General features: G+C 46.3%; 1 protein-coding gene across 17 annotated transcripts in view; it reads left to right on the top strand.

Moving 5' to 3' along the window:
* ANKS1B (ankyrin repeat and sterile alpha motif domain containing 1B) overlaps positions 1-24,500 on the top strand; it is a 1,017,748-nt gene that overhangs the window by 989,043 nt on the left and 4,205 nt on the right. For 16 of the 17 annotated variants that reach the window (XM_041737915.1, XM_041737908.1, XM_041737909.1 and 13 more), the window contains one exon: positions 15,635-15,802. In XM_041737915.1, the coding sequence (XP_041593849.1) occupies positions 15,635-15,802 (168 nt within the window). Of the gene's footprint in view, positions 1-15,634; positions 15,803-15,978; positions 16,920-24,500 lie in introns of those variants that run through there. The other variant, XM_041737912.1, reaches the window with a different exon arrangement.

Below are 24,500 nucleotides of genomic sequence, written 5' to 3' on the forward strand. Positions count from 1 at the left end.
ACTCTGTCCAATGTGTTTGAAATATGCATAATTAAAGAATTACCCGAAAAGGACAACATGATGGATTCCTGGGAGGCCAGCCCACACAGGTCCGTGTCATGGGGTGAAAGTCCTTGGAGCAGTCTTTGTCAGCCTCACCTACCTCCTAGGGACCAAAGACTACCATAATCCAAAATACACACCATTCTAAGGAACATTAGGCTCATGCCCAGAGCATTTGTATCCTGCTGCCAGTGGCTCATCTCTTTCAATGTGTGAAGATTGAAAACAGGAAAGGATGTTCATATGCCTTTGAAGAAAATCCCTCCTGTTTGGGAGATACGCGGAAAATAAGGTAAAAGTGATATGTGGCGACCATAAGTCTACAAAGCAAAGCCCGCAGAGGCTTCTCTGAGTATCTAGCTGTGTCTGTTTGCATGAGACCAGCAGTGTTGATTAAAGTCATTTCAGCAGTAGTCTTGTGCCTTAAACGTTACTTGCAATTCTTGTGAAAGGCAGTTGTTTCTGTAAATTGCAGAAGTTCCCTTCTCTCCACACATACTTTGGTTTGCATGAGACACCTTTCACTGCGGTAGTTGGGTGTCACAGAAAAGGACAGGCAGATGAGTGTCTACCCCCCAACGTGGCTTCCAGCTCCCTGGCCTTCAACCACTGGCAGAACTTTCCAGAGTCTTGATGTCCTCTGTCTAGAAACCAGGTACAGGGATTCGCGCCTCACGGTTTCTGTCAGGATTGAAATGAAGGGGCATATGGAGTGTGCCTTGTAAATAATAGGTGTTCCGTGTCAGCTCCCCCCCACACACACCTCTTCCCTCTCCTTGTCTACTGACATCACCATTGACAGCCTGGCTCCCTTTCGGCTAAAAGACATAAAATAGATTTGCCGCAAGTGTATTTGTGATACAGTTTCCCCACTGCTCTTGTAAAAGCACTGGAAAAAAAAAACAAAAGAAGCAATAAATAAATAAATAATATAGAAACAAGAGAAAGAAAATATTGGCTCTACAGGCCTTAGAATGGCCTATTGCCTCTGTGCAAGATTTTCCCTGACCATCCAAGTTAATACTGTGATACCCTTCGGGACGAATTCCAGCCTTTCATCGAGTACTGCGGCATTTCTTTCTAAATCGGTTTTTAAAGTAATATATAATTGTCCTTTGTGATCATCCCCCAAACACTGTCCTATATTCAAACTAAAAATGATTCCCATGGGCCATCTGCCCCCTTGAGGTTTTAACAATACACACACACACACACACACACACACACACACACACACACACTGAGGTGAAGTGTGGGGGAAAATAGTCAACTGTTTAGTTTTAGGTTCAACACGATGTCCCCGATACATTTAGAGGCATGTAGAGAAGTGCTTCATTTTTTATCTTTTCACCCAGATGTTTGATTTACTACAGACCTTCACAGGCTTAGGATTCTGGTATCAGCTCCAACGGATTTTTATCATACACCACAAATCCATCATTTTAATCCTCTCTAGGTGAACACAGTTTGTCTAACCTCAAAAATAGTAACGAAGGCCACCAGCCTTCACCGGGGCCTTTGGGGCCTTTGAGCAATTTTGAGATGCAACAAGCTTTGCTTGCACAAAAAAAAAAAAAAAAAAAAAAAAGGCCTCTTTGAGCATGGATTTTGTATCTTTTTATATAGGGCAGTTCAATATTCAGTCCAGTCTCGAAACTTTAAAATTATTTTGATGTGAGTCATTCCCCTGAGCCGCCCAAATGGAAAAAAAAATTTTTAAAGGCTGCCTTAAGTATACATTTTATCTTTTAGCTGGTACGTATGAGTACATACATACCTTTTTATTGCAGAGTTATTGCTTCTTTGACCCTTGTAAACCTTTTACAGGTCAAAAAATGTTATGAATATCTGCGATCATTGAGAAAATTCAGTGATGTCTAGAACACTTCCAGTTAGGGAAAGTTACATTTGAAATTCAGAGTATCTTATCATGGAAATCCTGTGGCCTAGAAAGGGACGCCCAAGTCCCCCTACAGAGCTACCACGTGTAGCTCAGATGCCAGGAGCGGGTGGGTGCCCTGTGTCTCCCAACTTCACCTGGCTGTTGAGCTTTCTTCAGAGTGCACCTTGCAGGGGTGGCATCCTACAGAACATACTTTAGGAAATGTTCCACTTTAGGATCGCTACACCTATCTCCATTACTTAGAATCTATGGTACATGCAGCCTGTAAGAGTTTCAGTTTCAGATGACAGGTCAGTGAAAGTAAAGAGACTAGAGCAAAAGTGGAATTAGGGGGGCCAGGTTCCCATGAGAAAAGCCAGGATGTACCCACTGTCAATGACTGTACCTCCTTTCATTCTAGACTCTCCCCACCATGGCAGTGATATCTGTTCCTATCTCTAACTCACAAGGCCTGGGAAGTACCTCATCCATCCACTGCAGAACAAAGGGCTTCTCACAACCCACCTTCCAGGCAGTGAAAACGTAAGGGAAGAGACAGCAGTCACACTGGGTGGAAGAAAAGGATGTGTCGTGATCTCAGATGGCCAAAGAAGAATACCATACTAGCTAGGATTGCCAAGGCACAGGCTGCAGGGAGGAGGGGAAAATGATGTCTCGGTGACTACCAGATCCCAAAACTGTAGTGACCAACCTTAACCTTAGAAGGACGCAATAGGTAAGAAACAGATACAAGCAAGGTAATTTGGCAACTGTCACCTTCTAGGTACTGTTCGCTCAATCCAGATTTCTAAGTAATAGAATGAGGTAGGTGGGTCAGAAAGGTTTTAGTGCACACTCTGTGGGACAATCGTATTTATTGCAAAAGTCTAGAGAGGCCTTCATTCAGTAGTTTTAAAATATGAGGGTTTTTTTTTTAAATAGTATCAAAAGCCATGAAGGCTGCTAGACCCTTGCTAATCCTCATTTCTGTATAATGAATACGTTCACAGTCTTAGATATTTTTAACCATGCTCATGTTTCTCTTACGTGCGACTCCTGAATTCTGTAATCTTGAGTGTGCAGCACATGGTACGGTCCCGGCTGGCTCGGGGACATGCAGGGAATGTTGAAGTCATGATGCTGGTGGGTGGTGGATGTGGGAGACGAAGCTCCCTCCTTCCTGTGCTTTCTTGGCTGAATGTGGGCCATGCAAGAAACTAACCCGGAGAAGCAGAAATGACGAAATGCAGGCAGACGTGTTGGGTGGACTGTGTGAGAGGAGCTGATAGCACCCTCTGCCAGGATATACCAGCACAAGCCAAAGCACGGGGTAGGGAGTGGGGGGAGGACAGTAGAGTTCTTTTGTCCTGACACCTGTCCTGACCAATGGGACCTACATCAGCTTCTGACTTTGGCTCTGCTGTGAGTTTCTTTCTTGAGTTTTTCTCATCTGTTTAATGAAATTAAAATTCTTTTTTTTATAAGATTTTTATTTATTCATGAGAGACCCAGAGAGAGGCAGAGACACAGGCAGAGGGGGAAGCAGACTCCCTGCAGGGAGCCAGACGTGGGACTTGATCCTGGGTCTCTAGGATCACGCCCTGGGCCAAAGGCGGCGCTAAGCTGCTGAGCCAACTGGGCTGCCCATGTTTAATGAAATTAAAATTCTTGAACCACCCCCCTTTTCCCCTAATTTGAGTGAAATATAATTGGCCTCCGACTTTGTATTCATTTTAAGTAGACGACATAATGGTTTATGTGCATATTGGGAGATGGTCACTACCGTAGCTTTGGTGAATATCCACCAACCTCACAGTTAAACAGGTTTTTTTTTTCCCCTTGTGATGAGAACTTTAAGATCTGCCCTCAAATATCCAGTATAATATCATTAACTGTGGTCACTGTGCTATAGGTGACATCCCCAGAATTTGTACCTGGAAGTCGTTTGCACCCTTCCCCCCCCTTCACCCATACTACCTACCCATTTGTAAACTGTGAAAGTACATACAGGGGGTTGCTCAAAGCTCCCGATGAGAAGGGTTTATGACTTATTGCTGCAGAGGTTGTCTGACAAAGTGGGCATCTGGTGCAAGACTGCTGCTGCTGCTGCTGGTGCTGTTGGCACTAGGTGGCCTCTGACAACTAAATTAATATTTACATGCAGCTCAGTGGCAGCTTTTGTTCTGCTTCTCACCTTCTCCCCCTGAAAGTGGCCCTCCACCTCCTTGGCTAGGAATACTGTCAGAGTGCATGGCCATAGAAGAAAATGTTCAAGTGCAGAGAGCCCTCAGGATGGAACCGATCACCTCCCCGGCTCATGTGCCCCGTGTAACAGTACCTGACAGCAAAGTTCCAGCCATTCCTGGGCCCCAGGTCAGTGAAACGCCTCTGCAGGTCGGTGTCAGGAAGGATCCTGCTCCCAAGAGCATCAAGTGGCTCTAATTGAATAAAAAATAAATAAATAAAAAAAGACAGCGCTGCCAACCTGGTGATCCTTATACCCTACTACTTGTTCCCTCGCCAAGAAAAAGGGAATAAATTAACACTGTCAGGGTGCATTTCTGTCTCTCTTTCCTGCATTGGCATAAATCATTGAGAATCAACCAAGTCACAAAGTCAAAGGTGGGTGGGTATTCAAAGAATAATAATCACTTTTTTTTTTTCTCTCTCATCCCTATTTTTTTGTGAGAGAGGAAGGGAGGGAGGAATATTATTAGTGCCTTAAATCAATCCCATTTTTGGGAAGTGAGAACAAAAGGCATTCTGACATTTTTTTTCACAGGTTGTCTGGCAGCATTTATACATGTGTTCATGTAGCCTCCTCCCGAAGAACTAAAACAAACAAACAAACAAAATCAGATGTCACCTTTAGAGGTGTGGCCTTTAGAGTCAGGTCAGCGCACCTTAGCTTTAATAGTTTGGCGGAGAACTAGTCCTCAGGTTCCTCCCTCTCCAAAACAGAGATAAACATGACAGTGCGCACCTCCAACGGAGCCTAAGAATTAAATGAGCTACTGCATGCCCACTCCCAGCCCAGGGTGTTCCATCCTTGTCAGCTGCTAGGGATGGGCAAAGGGGTAGTAGCAGTTTGGTGGAGGTTGCATTCTCTCTTGTCATCAGAACCTGGATGAGGACTTAGGTCCCAGTTTTCCACCAAGAGCATGTGTTTGCTGCTGCCGTAGTCCACACTTGAGGAGAAAGCCAGGAGTCCACTGAAGTACATACTGAGTGCCTACTATGAGTCGGGCGCAGGTCCCTGCTCTCCAGGAGCTCATGATTCAGGAGAAGGAGTAGGGGACCTAACAAATTGTTGCAAGAAAATCCCAACCATGCTGTCCCGGAGCTGGGCCAGCACCTAGCAGGGCCGGGGCTCCCAGAGGAGGCGGCTTGGGCTAGAAGCTGAACGCTTGGTTTGTGTGAACATGTGATAAGTTTGCAGGTGTGACAACTCATTAATTCATTTTGGAATGGTGAGCTCATGGCACTAGACACGCATCTGTGATAAAGCAAGGAAAAGTCACTTGTATTCACTGTGTGTATTAAGCCGAGGAAGTGGATATGTCCATTTGAGAAAGATTTTCAATGAGCAGGATTCAAATCAAAAGGGGTTTGAATTTGGTAGGTGCCCCCCACACACACGCCCTTTTCAAAGGTATCACAAGTTACTGATGGGGTTATGTAGCTTCCACTAGGAGCTTCGACTTTTGAAGAGCGAGAAAAGACGGACGCCTGGGTGGCTCAGCAGTTGAGCATCTGCCTTCGGCTCAGGGCATGATCCCAGAGTCCTGGGATCGAGTCCCATATCGGGCTCCTTGCATGGAACCTGCTTCTCCTGTCTCTGCTTCTCTCTGTGTCTCTCATGAATAAGTAAATGAAATCTTTAAAAAAAAAAAAAAAAAAGAGTGAGAAGAGGTTGAAATCTAGCAAGCCCCTCCTGTGCACACCCCTTCTCCAAGTCCCTGCTGAGAAACAGGAGAAAGATCTGCTGTGTTTTGCTTCTGCCCTGGCAAGCCAGTCCTGCAGCGGGGCTGGTCAAGGCCCACTATCCAGCCGGCCTGGGCTGCGGTCCCGTGTGGACGGGAAACCATGGGGCACAGGTGCACAGCCTCCAGGGGGGACTGCAGTGGTACAGGTCCTGACTCAGGGAGGACACCCCCTCTCCTTGCTCAGTCTTTGTAAAGCTGCGGCACACACGCATACTCAGGGTAAGGCATGAAGTTAAACCTTCGCAGGTAATGGGATGCTCTGCTGCCTGTAAAAATCTAGATTAAAAAATAATAATAATAAACATCTTTTAAAATCTGGCTTTTGAAGACCACTTAGCAGCAGGCAAAAGCCATTCATAATTTAATGTTGCACGAAAAAGCAACTTGCAAAACCACACATTAGGGATGATTCTAATTGTTTTTAAGTTCACGTAGATAAACCTTCATAGAGTATACCCAAGTATTTGTGCATATGTAAAAAGAAAACCAAAATGCAGTACTGGCTATATTCCAGCAGTAGAATTTTACAAGTGATTTTTCTGTTCTTTTATGTATTTTCAAAATTGTCTACATGTGCTCCTGTTACAATGAGGGAAAAATAGGAATTTCCTGATTCTCTTAAGTGAGCTGAAATTAGCCCTGACAAAGCTATCTGCACGTTGGTCCGTCAACCTATCAGCCCTGGACTAGATAGACATCCTTAGGAGCATACCTACCGCAAGGCCTGTGATGGGACAGTATTTATTTCCACAAGTATAAGCTCTCAAAATTAATTTCTGGCTGGTACTTGAGAAAACTAACTATAGGTAGAGTTAAGGAGATGTCAATGAATTCTGTGAATATGCTCAGAATATTCCCAGAGTTATTTTTGCCTCAAGACGTGGGTGAAGCAACTTGTAGATGAAGCTTACCCGAGGCCTTAAAAAACAAGAAGTACAAGCAAAATACAGCCAACAGAAAAATGTGGCTTCTTTCTGGAGACCCCACCAAGGACCCAGACTGAAAGCCGCTTTCCTTTGTCTTCAGGGCCCTCATGGCGTTCCCTGCCCATGTTTGGCACTTATGCATCCAGGTCTACCTGCAAGAGGGAAGGGAGGGGACAAGAATTGGCTCTGTCCATCCATGTTCATCCATATATAACCCTTAATGCAAGTCCTCTGATTTTAGGAACCTACCAGGCAGCTTCCTTTTTTCAACTCTTCCAACAAACATTTGTTGAGCACCTCATGTATCCCAAGCCCTGTAAACACAAAGTCAGATGAGACTAGAACTTCAAGGAGCTCCATCAACAGAGGGAGTGGCCCTATGGAGAGAAAACACTAGTACATACCATGCAGTAAGTAGAGCGATGTCGAGGTGCTGCAGGGCTGCTTGAGGAGGGGCACCTGGCTTAACCCAGGGGCTGGGACAGGGGACTAAGAGAGGACTCCTGGAAGACAGAATGCCCCAACGAATCTTCAAGGATGAGCAGTAACTCACCAGCCAAGGGTGAGAGATGGGAAGAGGGTGTTTTGCTAAAAGCAAAAGCCATTCCACAATAGACAGAATGCTTGGCCATTTGGAATCGTCTCTGGGGTGATTGTTGCAATGAGGACATCCTCTCAGATGAAGGCCAGCCTCCTGGCCGCTGCACCTCTAAGTACTGGTTGTGAGACTGTCAAGCCCTGCAGTGTGGCCTTTGTGTAATATGCTGCGACTTAATGTGGTGTCAGCCCTGTGAACACCTCGGAACAGCGAGTAGTTGGCTAGGTAGGGGACGTCACCTTCTAGTCCTACAATCGTGGATCCCCCAGGGTGGAAAGAGACCTCAAGGTCACCTGGAGGAGCCCCTACTCCCAGTGCCATCCCCTTAGTGACCATGATGGGTGCTGTAGTTAGGTGGGTCTAGCCTCTGCCAGCCATCTAGGCGCAGCTTTTATTCACCAGCGCTTGTGTAGCAGCACTCTGAGGCTCCTCATGATGCCCTTGGCTTCTCCACCCCATCTGGGGCTTCCATGCACTGAAAAGGTCCATGCTTTGAATGTCCGACTGCATTCCTCCTTGGATGTGACGAGCCTCCGCTGACCCCCGGAGACCAAAGAACAGCCAGGTGAGGGGCTTTCATTTTCTGGGGTACGGAGCTAACACACTCCTGCCATTGTAGTTCCTGAAGTACGGTGGCTGTTTTTTTAGTGCTAATGGAAAATGCCAGTAGGCAGGTCAGGATGGTCTACTGGTAAACAGCTTCCCAGCCTGGGCCAACAAGGCCTCTTTCCCCATGGTGTCCTATCTCCCTTCAGCTTGCTCACTTACTGTCACTTTCCTCAGGTGATGGGCAAGCGAGTATGATATACCTTGTCAGCCATTTTGGCAGGAGTGGGTTAAAGGGAGCTCTTGAACAAACGTTTACCTGAAGAAACAGACACCATCTATGCCCCCTTCCACAAAGTACTTAAGGCAGCCTCCATGAAAAGGTATGACAGGTCTGAATACCTAGGCGCACACAGATCTGAACTAGGGCAGAGGTCTACTCAAAGGAAGCTCAATGCCAGGGAAAGAGTTTTAACGTCAACACGCAGACCACAGAGTTGGCCATAGCTGTTAGAGCTGAGCCTCAGATTTGGCTGTGAGCTCCCTGGACGTCAAGGCAAGAGGGAGATGCATGCTGCTTTGAAAGAGCATAACTCATCCTCTCAGAAAACAAAGCTTCAGTGAGGCATAAAGTCTGAAAGAACCTTTCACCTGGGGGTCTGTGACGGAACACTGTACGATAGCATCTCACACAGAGGGAGTCCCCCAGACACAAGATGCGCCCTTGGAGGTGGCCTCGGTGGAAGTAGAACACGAGCAGCCTCGTGACAGCAATAAGGCAGGAAGCCCCGTGGCACAAAATACTGGCTCCTCTGAGGTCAGACCTAGGTTTGAATCCTGACTCTGCCCCCCTTACCACAGCAGTTTGAACTTGGCCCAGTTAATCAGTCTCACCGATCCTGAGCTGCTCACACATAAAATGGGGGGTTGAGGGGACCATTCTCCCTTTATAAGTAGCTGTGAGGACTGGATGATCCACGGCCAGCACTCAGCAGGTGGTAGTAAGCCACGTCCTGTGTGAGGGCCTGCAAGGGCTGCTTTATCCTCCCTGTGAGATGACATAGAAGATGGTCTGGGCTCACAGGTGGTGCAGCTGAGGTGCAGGGATAACACCCAGCACAGCTGCAAGGGTGCTCGTGTGCAAGTGAATCTCCATGTACCACATTGTTCAGCTAAGCGGGATAGAAACTGGACAGTTGAAGTTCACACCCTCTGCTCTGCCCTTGGAGTAGACATATTGGGGCTCCGGGTTAAAGAAGGAGCTATGTCTTTTAAAATTCAACCAAACAGATGTTAGACTTGACATCCAGTGTGAAAATGGAAGCACCTACATGGGATCCTTGGCCAAATGGATGGCCAGCCCCACTGGTACGTGGAGGTGAGCCAAAATAACGCCTGCAAGCAGGGCCTTGGGTTTCGCTTGGAACAGTGTCCAGCACTCTCTGCCAAAAATGGAAACAGCACTTAGAACCCCAAGGTGGTGGGTAAGGAATAAGGAAGCAGTTTTTGAGCTAGAATATTTTCTCTTGTTTCTAATTATCAAAATGGAAAAGCTTATAATATTTTATGACTGTAAAATTACTCATCTTCATTTGAATAAAGTTCAAACCACACGAAGAAATACAAAGAGAAGGATCCTGCACAGCCTCAACACTCAGAGATGACCATTAGTAAAAATCTTAATATACATCCTTGTTTTCTATGCACATAGATACCATCTACGTATATATGTCTATATATTTTTACTTTTGACCAGTTTTTTTTTAATGACTCAATTTTCAGTTTAACCAGCTGCCTCATGTTCCACTGTGTGGACTTCTGTAGTATACTTAGTCCTCTATTTATGAAAACCTTAAACATTATAATGAATATTCTTGCAAAAATGCCACTGAACTCTTCAGCCTGAAAAATGTTCAAGCCCATACTTTTATCAAAAATGCTTAGCTTTTTTTTTTTTCTCTCTCTCTCTCTCCTTCTAAAAATAAAAGAATGCTTTTGTTTCCAGCCCCATCCTGGGCCACCTCCACAGCTGCTCCTCCAGGCCGGGAGGCAGCTTGGCTCTTAAGGATGCAGATAAAGCTCATGGCTAGGACAGAACCAAAAGGCACCCCTAACCCAGGGTACCCCAAACAAGCCCAGACTGGATGGACACAGGAGGACATGCTAGATTCCTAGGGCAAGCAAGGTCAAGAACTGGGCTCTCCCTGCACTTGTTTAGAGGTTTCTAACAAGGAAGGAAGAATGAAGCTCCTCACAGGGGGGTGGGGATGGGCTGGGGCTACAGTGACTGGAGTGGTCAAATTCCACCTGCCAATATCTATACCTCTAGTAAGAGCCTATTTACTGTATGGTACGCTTACACATCTCTAAGTTTTACAAGCTGGTTCTTCCTTTATATGAGCTATTTGGACATTTTCACTTCTTCATTATAATGATTATCAGGTTATGGAAATGGTAAGTATTAATTTTTCAAATAAAACATAAAAGTATAAAGCAGGAAAAAAAAACATAAAAGAATCCTAGTGATGCATCAGTTAATATAAATAGCTGAGTGATCAGAATTTTTCCAAGGGGACAGACGGCTCACATCGGTGCTGCAGTTTTTCCAACACCAACCTGATGAATGTTCTGGGTACAGCCTCCGTGACTAGGATGTAGGAGGACAATGAAGGGCATCTCTTTGTCTCTCCATGAGCCTCCTCTAATTCCCAGACACTCGCTAGGGACTCAACCCTTGACACATGGAAGTCGCCAAATAGGTGTCCAAGGTGACAGTTAGCTGTGGTCCTGACTGCCGTGAGCTCCCAGTAAATGCAAGCTTGCCAAAACATCTCCCGTTTGCATAAGAACGATAAGTGTGTGTTCCTTGGCTACCATTAGGCTCTATCCTTAAAATACGAGGGCTCTGCAAATTCCTCTAATGTAGCAATTCTTAATTCGCAGATCAGGATCCCTAGGGGAAAAGGGAAGGGCTTTGGAGGTTGTCGTGTTCCCCCTGGGGCGGTTGTCCCCATGGACTTGGGATTCCCTGCCTTCATCCTAAAAGCCTCTGCTAGAGAGGGAGTGCTGCTGGGCGTCCTTTATCATGGAAGGGGCACATGCAGTGGTTGACAGTCCTCATGATGATGGATCATGTCAAGTCACAAAGGACACCCACTGCTTGGAGGCTGCCTCTCCACTGGTCCTGGCATGAAACCCAAGCAAATTGTGTACTTTTCAGGACCCTCACACTGGCCAAGATGCATCGACCACCCAAGAGCTTCTATATTTAATGTTTATTTTATTTGTTTTTTTTTTTTAACAGTTCTCAAAAGTCCTTTATCGCAACTGTAGTTGTAAGGTAGAGTGGTCAAGAGCATGGCTACCAACACTTGGATTCAAATCCTAGCTCAGCCAGGTGCCAGCTTCATGACCAAGTTACTGAACCATTCTGTGCTCAATTCGCTCACATGTAAAACAGGAGCAATAATAGACCCACAGTTATTAATAACCCCTACAGGGTGGTGGTTAGGGTTCAAGGTGGTCCATGTGAAGTGTGTCATATGGTCCATGGCACACAGAAAATAATGTGGGCTGAGATTGTCATTAGTTGAGTGTAATCGTGAGTGATTCTCAAAACAGTTCAGTGAAGTTGGTCCTGCATGTTATTATCCCCATTTTCATGTAAAGAAAAATGAGGCTCAGAGCATGCTGTCTCCAGGAATCATCCTCCATGCCTGCACCAAACATACATGCACAACACAGGCTATCCTCTTTCATTGGTGGTCTTTGTGAGGTAGAAAATGCTCAAGGCCGATAGCCATAATGTGTGATTCTAGAAAGACACTCATGCTGAAAAGCCAAGGTAGGTATTTCCCAATAAGCTAGGAGGGGCAGAAGGAGCCACGGCCAGAGACAGGCTGGCTCACGTCATCTGAAAGATGTAAAGTAGGACATGTAAAGCCAAAGGAGTTTGAATGTATCCCCAAGGGAGGTCGTGACTGGAGAGGAGAACATGGTTGTGGGACAGGCTCTGTGGTTTGGGCTAACGGGTGAAGGGACACCTTAGTGCTGACTGTGCTGCTGTGACCAGGATGGATCACAGGAAGTGGGGTGATTCCTCATGTGGTTGAGGGTGGGGTGGTTCCAGGACTGACTCCCCGTGACTCCACACTGTTCATGCCAGCTCACGGGCTGGCAGTTCCTCTTCCTGCTGAACCCGACCAGCCTTCTTTAGCATTGCATGGTGTTCCCGTTTTTTGTGGCTGCTTGAACAGCCATTCCAAGACTTAGTGACCTAGAAGAACATCCATTTTATAATGTTTATGATTCTGTGAGTAAGGGATTTGGGCAAAATGGGGCAGTTCTGCTCCCATCTGCTCAGTGGTATGTGGGGCCTCCACTGGGGTGGCTCAGATGGCTGCTGATGTTGGGACAGCTCTTTTGGGGCCAAGTGTCTGCATTCTTGGGGCCTCCCTGTGCAGCATTTCCTAGAGATCACAAGTCCAGGATGACTCCTTCGCTGTGTATCTGGCGGCGAGGCTGGAATGACTGCCACTGCTGGTTCTTTCCAGGCAGCCTCTGCCTCTGGCTAGCCTGGTTATTTGCACAGCATGGTGACCTCAGGGCGGTCAGATGTTTATCCATGGCTGCTTTCCTCAGAGCGAGTGTTTGCCCAAGAGGCCTGGGTCAAAGCTACAGCCATGTGTCCCTTCTGCTGCAATCTGCTAATTGGAAAAGTCAGGAGGGCCCACCCAGATTCAAGTAGGTGGGGAAACAGACTGATCATCCTGGGGGAATGTCACGGCGGGCGCGAAAGGGCAGCGGAACTGATGGGAGCCGTCGTGGGGAGCAGCCCCCACGCGGGGTAGGGTTAAAGCATGGACCTTGAGTCACAGACACTCGTTCATATCACAGCTCTGTGACTTTCTAGTTCTGTGATGTCGGGCAAGTTACTTAACCCCTCTGAGCCTCGACTTCCTCATCTATGAAGCAAGGATAACGGTATTTGGAAGGTAACTGTGGTAATCCTTAGGTGGAACAACTCTAAGGCTTGGCGCACTCAATTCCTAACGCCTGGAAGTCCTCACGTGACGGTAGCTGTGCTGCCTAAGGCAACGACCCTGTAGTATACGTACACCGCACAGGGTGCGACTATGGTAGTGCTATGGCCCTGGCGTGTCCTTTGGCTCCTCATCCATTCATTCACCGAGCACGTACTGAGCGCCTGCGCTGTGCCAGCCACACTCCCAGGCACCGGCCTCACCACAGTTGTGAAGATAACAATACAAGTAGAGGATAGTTGGGCCTTCAGGTGTTGGAGCAGCATCCCTAGCACCCCAGTGCCAGCTAACGTCACTGGGGGCAGCAGGCCTGGCTCAAAGGAGGAGGCCACTTCAGCCTCCCTGGCCACTTCAGCCTCCCTGATGCTGCAGTATTGACTTTTGGTCTCATCCCAGGAGAAGCTCCTACTCTCACAATAAGTGTCCTCCCATTTAAATAGTGTATCTAAGTTACTAGGTAAGGAGAGGCAAGGGAAATGAACCTTCGTCCCCACCCAAAGACGTGTCTGCAGGTCCTATCTGATGGGTCAGAAACACTCGGCATTCTGAAGCCCTGTCAGAACCAGCCGCTCCTCATGCCCGTGGACCCTCCCTGGCTTCCAGAATCAAGACCTCAAACATTGAGGTGGCAAAAGAGATAGGAAAGGTAACAGTGTCCAACTCCTACTGTACATGATCATGAGAAAAGAACTCTTTATTCTAAATTAAAATGAAAAGCCAGGCATCAAGAGAAAACACAAGCCAAACCAGGAGAGGCCATTGGACACAGTCTGGTCTCCGTGTCTTATTTGAGCAGTTTCCTAACACCACGAACTAATTAAAAAATGAAAAAGCAGGGCTTCTAACCCGGGACCTTTCAAAACCTTTAGGCTTCCAATAATAGTCCTGCGAAAAATCACACTTGCTCAGATGAGCATCTCTGACTTTCATTTGAAGACACTGGAGCTTTTAAGTAAATCTCACTTTCAGGAATTTGTTTTTAGGTTAATGATAAAGGAATTCACACTCCTTAAGCTCCACTGCTCCAGTAGCTACAAGCTGCACATTGGCGCCGCGTCTGCTGCCTTTCCCTCAGCCCATCTGCGCACCCAGCGCCCCAGTGGCCGCCTCAGAGCCCTGTCAGCTGGACGGCAACCATCTCCACAGGCTTGCCCAACAAGCCCGAGCACCCAGCACTTCACACGGAGACTGCAGAGGTCAGAAGCCCCAGTGTGCCTTTCAGAGGCTCCCCTCTGCACGCTAGGAGGCAAAGCTGACGGTGACGTGGGTGCCCGGGGTAGGCAGTCGAAGGGTTCCGCCCTCTTGGTGCCGGGGTGGCCGGAGCTGTCTGCGGCCCTCCTCCACTGTCATTTGTGGGTGCCCTGCTAATTTACTCGTGTGACTCATCCTCGGAGGCAAACGTGGGATCTGCGCTCACTGCAGGAGGTGCTCAAGTGGGCTGTGCAGGGTTCGGGGTCTCCCGCAAGCACACATCCATCTTGTGGGGCCATCGCTTCCTCTGTCACCCAGAGAGGAAGATACCTCCTCTGTTGAAAGAGCTTTCCATCTCAGAGGCCTTGTCCCTCCTTGAGTGTAAGACCTCAACAGTCTGGTGTCGCCCTGAAACCTGGTCTGTCCAGAGACCCATGGCCTCTTCCACGTGGCTTCCGAAGGCCATCCTGTGTCCCTTGCCCTGACGTCATCACATGGGAACAATCCCAGGCGGTTCGCCCAGCACCATGGGAATTGAGCCATTCTATGTGCTTGACTGGGGAGGACGGGCGGGTGCGGGGGCATCGTTGCAAAAGCAACATAAGCAGAGGCCATTTGTGTTTTAAAAAACCATGAACAGACATTCTAGGGTCGCTGACCAGAATGAGACCTTGAGAAGCCCAGGCCCGCTGTCTGCGGGGGCCCTCTGTGGGCCACGGGCATCTGCGCGGGCTCTGGTGCACCCTGACCCCTGGGGCACGGCCAAGACCTGCCTCTTTGAGGTGGACGGCGTCGTATTTTCTCACTGAGAGAAGACCGGGCGGAGCTGTGCGGGGAAGAGAAGGCAGGAATCGGGGATACATATCCAGAGAAGAGAAAACAAAGCCAGAGTCGTCGTGGAGGGAGCGGTTGAAGGTCTGAAGAGAAGAGCCTTTCTCCCAGTCGCTGCTGGGACCGGCATTTGGGCCCGACAGACTCTCCTGTCTCTTGCTGGTTTGATGATGAAATATGGAGCGGACCCACAGGGAGAGCAAGCGCCTCACGAAAGAGATGGATAATTGGCTCTGTTTGCACGCTGGCGGCTGTAGCTGTGAGACACCACAGCAGCATGACTAATGCCTCTCCCCTCCGCCTAAATTAGATTTTGATTGTGCTTCGGAGATGTTCACTGAATCACAGATGTTTGAGGTAAAAAGGCCCAACCCTCTCAGGCACAGCTCCTGCGGCGCGTGTGGGCCGGTGCACAGGGGCGGCCGGGCCGGGCAGCCCCCGCCTTCCCGCCCGGGCGCAGCGGGGAGGGAGCCGCGGCGGCCCCTGGGGCCAGTGGGTGCGGCCCGGGGAAGGCGGGGCCCCGCTGTCGCCCCGCCCCTCGGCTCGGCCAACCTGAGGCCGCGGGGTAAGTGCCCCCCCCTCTCCCGCAGAACCTGGCCTACGAGATCATCCTGACGCTGGGACAGGCGTTCGAGGTCGCGTACCAGCTCGCGCTGCAGGCCAGGAAGGGGGGCCATTCGTCGACGCTTCCCGAGAGCTTCGAAAACAAGCCCTCCAAACCCATCCCCAAACCCCGCGTCAGCATCCGCAAATCGGTGGTAAGTAGGAAAGAAACGTGAGCTGCAGGCCTTGCGCTGGGGGCCGGCGGGGGGGGGGGGGGGGGGTCACCGCCCGGCCTGCGCCCTCCACCCCCGCCCGGCTCCCGCACCCCGGGGGGGCATCCGACCCTGGAGGCTCCCAAGGACACTCCGACTTTCTCTGTCACCCGTGGCAGCCCTGCGACAGGGGGGGCCCAGTGCTGCCCAGTCTTTCCTGAAGGTTCCGGCAGGCGAGGAAACGACGTTCCCTGAGGCTTCGCTGCCCTGAGCAGGCTCCCGCCCTCCCGCCCGGCGCCCTGCAGAGCCGCCCTCCTTCCTCCAGGAACGTCCCCCTCCCCTCCGCAGCCGCCGAGACCAAGTGTCCTGAGGAGGCCGTCCCGCGGCCTCCGTGCTTCCCCGCCAGCCTCCACCCGGCCCTGCTCGGCGGCCACGGGGCAGCACCCAGGTGCCCGCCCTCACACCCGTGCGCCCTCTAACTCTCTCCTCCCTGTTTGTGGGGTCCCTGGCTTGTGGGGTCACAGGGCAGGCATAGGATCCCTAACGTTTGTCAGGAAGCACCTCCCTTGGTGACCATGCGGCTCCTGGTTTGCAGTCTTCTCTTGGGCCTCTACTCCTGTCACGGTTCTTAGCAGCCTCAACACCCTCCGTGGGGACGACCCCTCCAGCATCTGGCCTTTGCCCCTTGATGGCTCATTATTACCCCCCTCATCTCTGAGCATCACCAGTGACATACAGTCCTCCGAAAGTCTTCCCTTCAGATGCCACGGTCCCTTCAGCTCTGCCCCCACCGGGCCCCACTGGTTCCCAATGTTGGCACACTCCCACACATCCAGACTTGTGTGTCCAACTGCTTCAACATCTAACAGACATCTGAAACGCAGCATGTCCACAACAGAATTCTCTTCACTTTAATTCCGGTATGATTAACATACAGTGTTCCATTAGTTTCCACTTTATAGTAGAGATTTAACAGCTCTACGTACTGCTCGGTGCTCATCTGGACACGGAGCCTTAATCCCCTTCACCTGTTTCCCTCATCTCCCACCTACTGCCCCTCTGCTAACCATCATTTCTCTATAAGTTAAGAGTCTGGGGGGGGGGGTTTGTTGTTCATTTCTTAGAAAACAAATACAAATGAAGTCGTGTGGTAGTTGTCTTTCTCTGACTTATTTCACTTAGCTTTGTACCTTGTGGATCTGTGTTGTTGCAAATGGCAAGATTTCATTTTGTATGGCTGAGTCCTGTTCCCTCCTGTGTGTGTGTGTGTGTGTGTGTGTGTACACCACTTTTTCTTTATCCATTCATCCATCCGTGGACACCTGGGCTGCTCCCATATCCTGGCTACTGTAAATAATTCTCAGTAAACATAGGGGTGCATGTATCTTTCCAACTTCATGTTTCATATTCTTTGGGTAAATATCCAGTAGTGCAGTTACTCGGTCATATTGGTAGTTCTGTTTTTAATTTTTTAGGAAGCCCCACACTGATTTTCCACAGTGGCTGCACCAGTTTGCATTCCCACCAGCAGTGCCTGAGGGTTCCTTTTTCTCCATATCCTTGCAACACTTGTTTCTTATGTTGTTGATGTTAGCCATCTGACAGGTATGAAGTGATATCTCATTGTGGTTTTGATTTGCATTTCCCTGATGATGAGGGATGTTGAGCATCTTTTCATGTGTCTCTTGGCCATCCATAGGTCTTCTTTGGAGAAATGTTTTTCACGTCTTCTACTCATTTTTAATTGGATGATTAGGCGTTTTGGGTGTTGGGTTGTTTACATTCTTTAAATATTGTAGATATTAACCCCTTATCAGAGTTGTCATTTGCAAATATCTTCTCCCATTCGGTAGGTTGTATTTTGATTTTGTTGATTGTTTCCTTTGCTGTGCAGAAGCTTTTTATGTTGATGTAGTCCCAATGGTTGATTTTTGCTTTTGTTTCCATTGCTTCAGGAGACATATCTAGAAAAACACTGCTATGGCTGATGTCAGAGGAATTACTGCCTGCTCTCTCTTCTAGGATCTTTATGGTTTCAGGTCTCACATTTAGATATTTACTCCATTGTGAGTTTATTTTTTGTGTATGGTGTAAGAAAGTGAGCCACTTCCATTCTTTTGCATGTAGCTGTCCAGTTTTCCCAGCAACATTTGTTGAAGAGACTCCTGTTGCATATTATCTCTTTTATTGAAGATTAATACATGGGTTAATTTCTGTTCCATGGACCTATGTATCTGTTTTTGTGTCAGCACCATACTGTTTTGATGACCACTGCTTTGTAGGATATGTTGAAATCTGGGATTGTAATGCCTCCAGTTTTGTTCTTCTTTCTCAAGACTGCTGTGGCTAATCAGGGTCTTTTGTGATTCCATACAAATTTTAGGATTGTTTGTTCTAGTTCTGTGAAAACTGTTGTTTGTATGTTGATAAGGGATTGCACTAAATCTATAGATTGCTTTGGGTAGTGCGGCCATCTTAATACTATTTGTTCTCCCAATCTATGAGTATGAACTATCTTGTCATTTGCTTGTGTCACCTTTAATTTTTTTTTTTATCAGCGTTCTGTTGTTTTCAGGTAAAAGAACAACTTGGTTAAGTTTATTCCTAGGTATTTTATTATTTTTGGTGCAATTTTAAGTGGTATTGGTTTGTCAGTTTCTCTTTCTGCTACCTCATTATCAGTGTATAGAAATGTAGTGGTTTCCTGTATACTGATTTTGGATCCTGAAACCTTACTTAATTCATTTCTCAGTTCTCATAGTTTTCTGGTGGAGACTTAGGGTTTTCTATACATGGTATGATGTCATTTACAAATAAAGGTTTACTTCTTCCTTACCAATTTGGCTACCTTACTTCTTCCTTACCAATTTTGCTACCTTTCATTTCTTCTTCTTGTCTGATGGTTCTGGCTAGACTTTCCAGAACTTTGTTGATTAAAGTAGTGAGAGTGGACATTCTTATTTCTGATCTCAGGGGAACAGCTGTGTTTATCATCACTGAGTCTGAAGTTAGTTGTGGGTTTTTTGAATATGGTGTTTATTATGTTAAGGTATGTTCCCTCTAAACCTACATTGTTAAGGGTTTTATCATGAATAGATATTGCACTTTGTCAAATGCTTTTTCTGGATCTTTTGAAATGATCATATGCTTTTTATCCTTTCTCTTATTGATATGATTTGAAAATATTGAACCACTTGCATTCCAGGATTAAATCCCACTTGATAGTGGGGAGTGATTTTTTTTAATGTATTGTTCAATATGGTTTGCCAGTATTTTGTTGTATTTTTGTATGAATGTTCATCAGGAATATTGGCCTATAATTTCTCTCTCTCTCTCTCTCTTTGATAGTGTCTTTATCTGGTTTTGGTATCACAGGGTAATGTGGGCTTCAGAGAATGAATTTGGAAGCTTTCCTTCCTCTTCAATTCTTTGGAAAAGTTTGAGAAGAAAAAGGTTTGTTTTTTTTTTTTTTTTTTTTTTTTTGAAGATTTTTGCTTATTCTTGAAAGACAGAGAGAGGCAGAGACACAAGCAGAGACATAGACATACCCAGGTGTCCCGAGAAGAATAAGTATTAACTATTCTTAAATGTTCAGTAGAGGGGCATCTAGGTGGCTCAGTGGTTGAGCATATGCCTTTGGCTCAGGGCATGATCCTGGGGTCCTAGGATCAAGTCCCATATCAGGCTCCCTGCAGGGAGCCTGCTTTTCCCTCTGCCTATGTCTTTGCCTCTCTCTGTCTCCCATGAATAAATAAATAATCTTTAAAAATTTTTAAAAGTAAATGTTTGATTGAATTCACCTGTGAAGCTATCTGGTCCTGGACTTTCGTTTGTTGGGAGTTGTTTTGATTATTCATTCAATATCATTGCTGGTAATTGTTCTGTTCAAATTTTCTATTTCTTCCTGATTCAGTTTTAGGAGATTATAGATTTTTAGGAATTTATTTCTTCTAGGTTGTCCAATTTGTTGGCATATAATTTTTCATAATCTAATTCTTTTTTACTTTTGTGGTGTCACTTGTTATTTCTTTCATTTTTTATTTGGTTTATTTGAGTCCTTTATTTTTGATGTGTCTGGCTAGAGGTTTATCAATTGCATTGACCTTTGCAAAGAACCAGCTCCTGGTTTCATTGATCCGTTGGTTTTTTAGTTTTCTATTTCATTTATTTCTTCTCTAATCTTTATTATTTCTTTCTTTCTGCTGGTTTTAGGTTTTGTTTTCTCTTTTCATAGCTCTTTTAGGTGTAAAGTTACATTGTGATTTTTCTACTCCTTGAGGTAGGCCTGTTGATGTAAACTTCCTCTTTGAACAGCTTTTGGTGCATCACAGAGATTTAGCATCATTGTTTTCATTTTTCTCCATGTATTTTTTATTTCCTCTTTAATTTCTTGTTTGACCCATTCATTGTTTAGTAGCCTATTAATTATTTAACTCCTTGTATTTGTGTTCTTTCCAGATATTTTCTTGTGATTGGTTTCTAGTTTCATAGTGTTGTGGTCAGAAAAGACACATGGTATGACTTCAATATTTCTGAATTTGTTAAGACTTATTTTGCAGCCTAACATCTATTCTGGAGAATATTCCATGTGCACTTGAAAAGAATGTGTATTCTGTTCTAGGATAGAATGTTCTGAATGTATCTGTTAAATCCATCTGGTTCAAGGTGTCGTTCAAAGCTACTCTTTCCTTATTGATTTTCTGTTTAGATGACCCATGGATTTAAGTGGGATGTTAAAGTCCCCTACTACTATTGTATTACTATTGGTTTCTTCCTTTAGATTTGTTATGAACTGCTTTTTGTATTTGGGTGCTCCCATGTTGGTTGCATAAATATTTATGGTTGTTGTATCTTCTTGTCGGATTGTCCCCTTTAGGATTAGGTAGTGTCCTTCTTTGTCTCTTGTTACAGTCTGATTTGAAGTCTATTTTGTCTTATAGAAGTGTTGCTACCCCGACTTTCTTTTCACTTCCATTTGCATGATAAATGCTTTTCTATCCCTTCACTTTCGTTTCAATCTGTAGGTGTCTTTAGGTCTGAAATGAGGCAGCATATACCAAGTCTTGCTTTTTTATCCATTCCATCACCCTATATATTTGATTTACATTCAAAGTAATTATTGGCAGGTATGTAGTTATTACTGTTTTGTTACTTGTAGTATTTTCTGTTCTTTTTTTCTGGTCTCTTCTCTCATGGTTTGCTGGCTTTTAGTAATGTAGTTGGATTCCTTTCTCTTTGTTTTGTGTATCTGGTCACAGTTTTTGTTGTGTGGTTACCGTAATGTTTGTATATAACATCTTTTTTTTTAATAAATTTATTTTTTATTGGTGTTCAATTTGCCAACATACAGAATAATACCCAGTGCTCATCCCGTCAAGTGCCCCCCTCAGTGCCCATCACCCATTCACCCCTACCCCCACCCCTCCTCCCCTTCCACCACCCCTAGTTCGTTTCCCAGATTTAGGAGTCTTCATGTCTCCCTTCTGATAACATCTTAATGCAGGGCAGCCCAGGTGGCTCAGCGGTTTAACGCCACCTTCAGCCCAGGTGTGATCCTAGAGACCCGGGATCAAGTCCCATGTCAGACTCCCTGCATGGAGCCTACTTCTCCTTCTGCCTCGGGTCTCTGCCTCTCTCTCTCTGTCTCTCATGAATAAATAAATTTTTTTAAAAATAACATCTTATTCAGATGGCAGTGAATATTAAGTTGATGGTCACTTAAGTTTGAACCCATTCTAAAAACACTAAATTTTTAATTCCTCTCCTCCCCTCCCCAAGTTTTAGGTGTATGGTGTCATACTTTACATCCTTTTATTTTGTGAATCCCTTGACTGATTTTAAAGGTATACTTAATTTTACTGCTTTTGTGCTTCCTACTTTTCTTACTCCTGCTTATGGTCTTTCCATTCAGAGTTTTGTTTAATATTTGTTGTACGGCTTATTTAGTGATCATGAATTCCTTTAACTTTTGTCTGGGAAACTCTTTCTCTATCCTATTCTGAATGATAGCCTTGCTGGGTAGAGTATTCTTGACTGTAGGTTTTTTCCTTTCAGCACTTTTTTCTGGCCTGCAAAGTTTCTGCTAAAAAAATCAGCTGATAGGCTTCTGGGGCTTCCTTGTATGTAACTTTTCTTTTCTCTTGCTGCTTTAAAAATTCTGTCTTTATCACTACTTTTTACCATTTTAATTATAATATGTTTTGGTGTGAACCTCCTGGGTTGATTTTGTTAGGAGCTCTCTGTGCCTCCTGGATCTGGATTTCCATTTCCTTCCCCAAGTTAGGGAAATTTTCAGCTATTATTTCTTCAAATACATGCTCTGCCCCCTTTACCTCTCTCTTCTCATTCTAGGATCCCTATAATGCAGTGCTATTATACTGGATGGTGTCACTGAGTTCCCTGAATCTATTCTTCATTTTTTGTTAATCTTTTTTCCTTCTCCTGTTCAGCTTGATTGCTTTCCATTCCTTTGTCCCCCACATCACTGATCCATTCTTCTACTTCCTCTAGTCTATTTATTCCCTCTAGTGTATTTTTAATTTGTTATTGGGTTCTTCTTCTGATTGTTTTTTTGTTTTGTTTTGTTTTGTTTCTATCTCTTTGTTGAGGGTCTCACTGAGGTCCTGTACTCTTTTCTCAAGTCCAGTAAGTACCTTTATGACCTTTCTTTATCAGGCATATTACTTATCTCTGAGAGTTTTGCTGTCTTGCTGTGATTTTGTCCTGTTCTTTCATTTGGGACACATTCCTGTTTCCTCACTTTGTCTAACTCCCTGTCTGTTTCTAACTCCCTGTCTGTTCTGACACAGAACAGAGTCAGTCATGCCTCTTGCTCTTGAAAGTAGTGGCCTTAGCAAAAAGCAAAAGTGCCACTATAGTGCCCTGCAGTGCAATGTCCCCTCTTCATCAGAACCTGGCATTTATGGGGTGTCCCCTATGTGTGTTGTGTGCACCTTACTGTTGTGGCTGAGCTGCTTTTGCCTTCAGTCCAGTTGTCTTCTATGGCTCTCTTTGCCTATTGTGGGCAGGGATTGGTTCCCTGTGTTAGTGGGCCAGTCTGGGGCTGCCTTAGGCTTGAGCTGGGTTAGACCAGGTATTTTCCAGAGCTACAGGAGCATCACAATGCAGGGCACTCTCCCTGGGTTGTACCCTGAGAAGTTTTTGTTGGAGAGTGGGGCCTGTAGTCAGACCGGATGTCAGTCTCCAGCCCACTCCTGGGGCCACAGTCAGATTGCTGTGCATGGTTTTACACCCTTTTCCCTGGGAGTCCCTTTGGGAGTGGTGCTAACCCCTCTCAGGGCTGCCTGCATACTGCCATGCTTGTGGCGTTGTTCTGGATGGACTGGCCAAGACCAGGTTGGGGGTAGGTCTGCAGGAGAGCTTGAGGGCAGGGCATGCTGTTAGCAAGCCAAGTGGTGAGTGTTCTTGCTGAAGTGGTTCACACAGGTGTACTGGTCTAGGCTGGAGCGTGGAAGAGGGAACTGGTGCCTGCCAGTTCATTTTCTCTTGAGTAAGTCTCCCATAGATCCTTGCCCCTGCAGCACATGCTCTGAGATCAGTAAACAAATCTCCCTCCCTCCCGTATACCCCAGGTATCTTTCAAACTGCTGCTTCAATGCCATATCCTGGTGACGCTATTTGTTATGCTGTCTCCTTAAGGGCAGGGACTCCGTTTCCTTTCACTCTCTCTCTCTCACTGATTTTCAAAGTTCCAGGTATGTTAAGCCCCACTGACTGTAAAAATCCACAACGTTAAGCCCCTCTGGTTTTCAAAGCCAAGTGTCATGGGAATTCATCTTCCCAGTGCAGGTCCTTGGTGCCTGGGGTGGGGTCTGCGCCTCTCCCCTCTGTACCCACAGTATCCCTTCCTTAGGTCCTGCAGGTCTGTTTGGCTCCCAACTGCATCTCTACCCTTTCTACCCTCTTCAGTGTGGCCTCTTTTCTGTGTCTAGCTGTGAGTCTGTCCTGCCAATCTACAGGTCATTTACACTGATGGGGGTGTTATCAAGGTATAGCAGGAGATAAAGTCAGCCTAGGATTCTCCCCCTCTGCCATCTTCCCTGGAAGTCCCCAGAACAGAATCCTTGATTCTCCCCTCAAAGCTGTTTATTCTCTGTCTTTCCCAGCTCAGTAAATGGCATAACCATTCACCATGCTGCTCAAGCCATAAATCTAGAGTCATCCTTAATTCCCATCTTCCTCTGACCACTGTGTACAACCCCTAAGACATGTCTCAGATCCAGCCACTCCTCTCCATTTCCTCAGTCACTCTTACACAGACTACCACCACTACTCTCTCCAAAACTATGGCAGTACATAGCCTAACAACCTTCCTTCTTCCTCGTGCAGAGTGATCCTAAAACACACATCAGATCATGGCACCACTGCCCCCAAGTACCTAAACCTGATTGCCTATCAAGCTTCTCTCTTGATGCTCAGACCTTCCTACTTCGGAACAGAACAAAGCTCACTCCTACCTGAGGCCTTTGTGCCACCTTTTCCTTCCACCTACCTTCCACCTTTCCGTCCCCCATATTTCTGCACAGCAGACTCCCACTTGTCATTCAGGTCTCAGCTACATGAAGAGGCTTTTTCTGGCCCATTCTGAGGTAGACACCTAGTCATACTCAATTGTATACCTGCTTTTAATTCTGTGTAGCATTTATTGATGGAGATTTGTTCATTATCTGTCTCCCCTCCC

This window comes from Vulpes lagopus, chromosome 23, assembly GCF_018345385.1.
Source record: "Vulpes lagopus strain Blue_001 chromosome 23, ASM1834538v1, whole genome shotgun sequence".
In the NCBI taxonomy this organism is placed as follows: Eukaryota; Metazoa; Chordata; class Mammalia; order Carnivora; family Canidae; genus Vulpes; species Vulpes lagopus.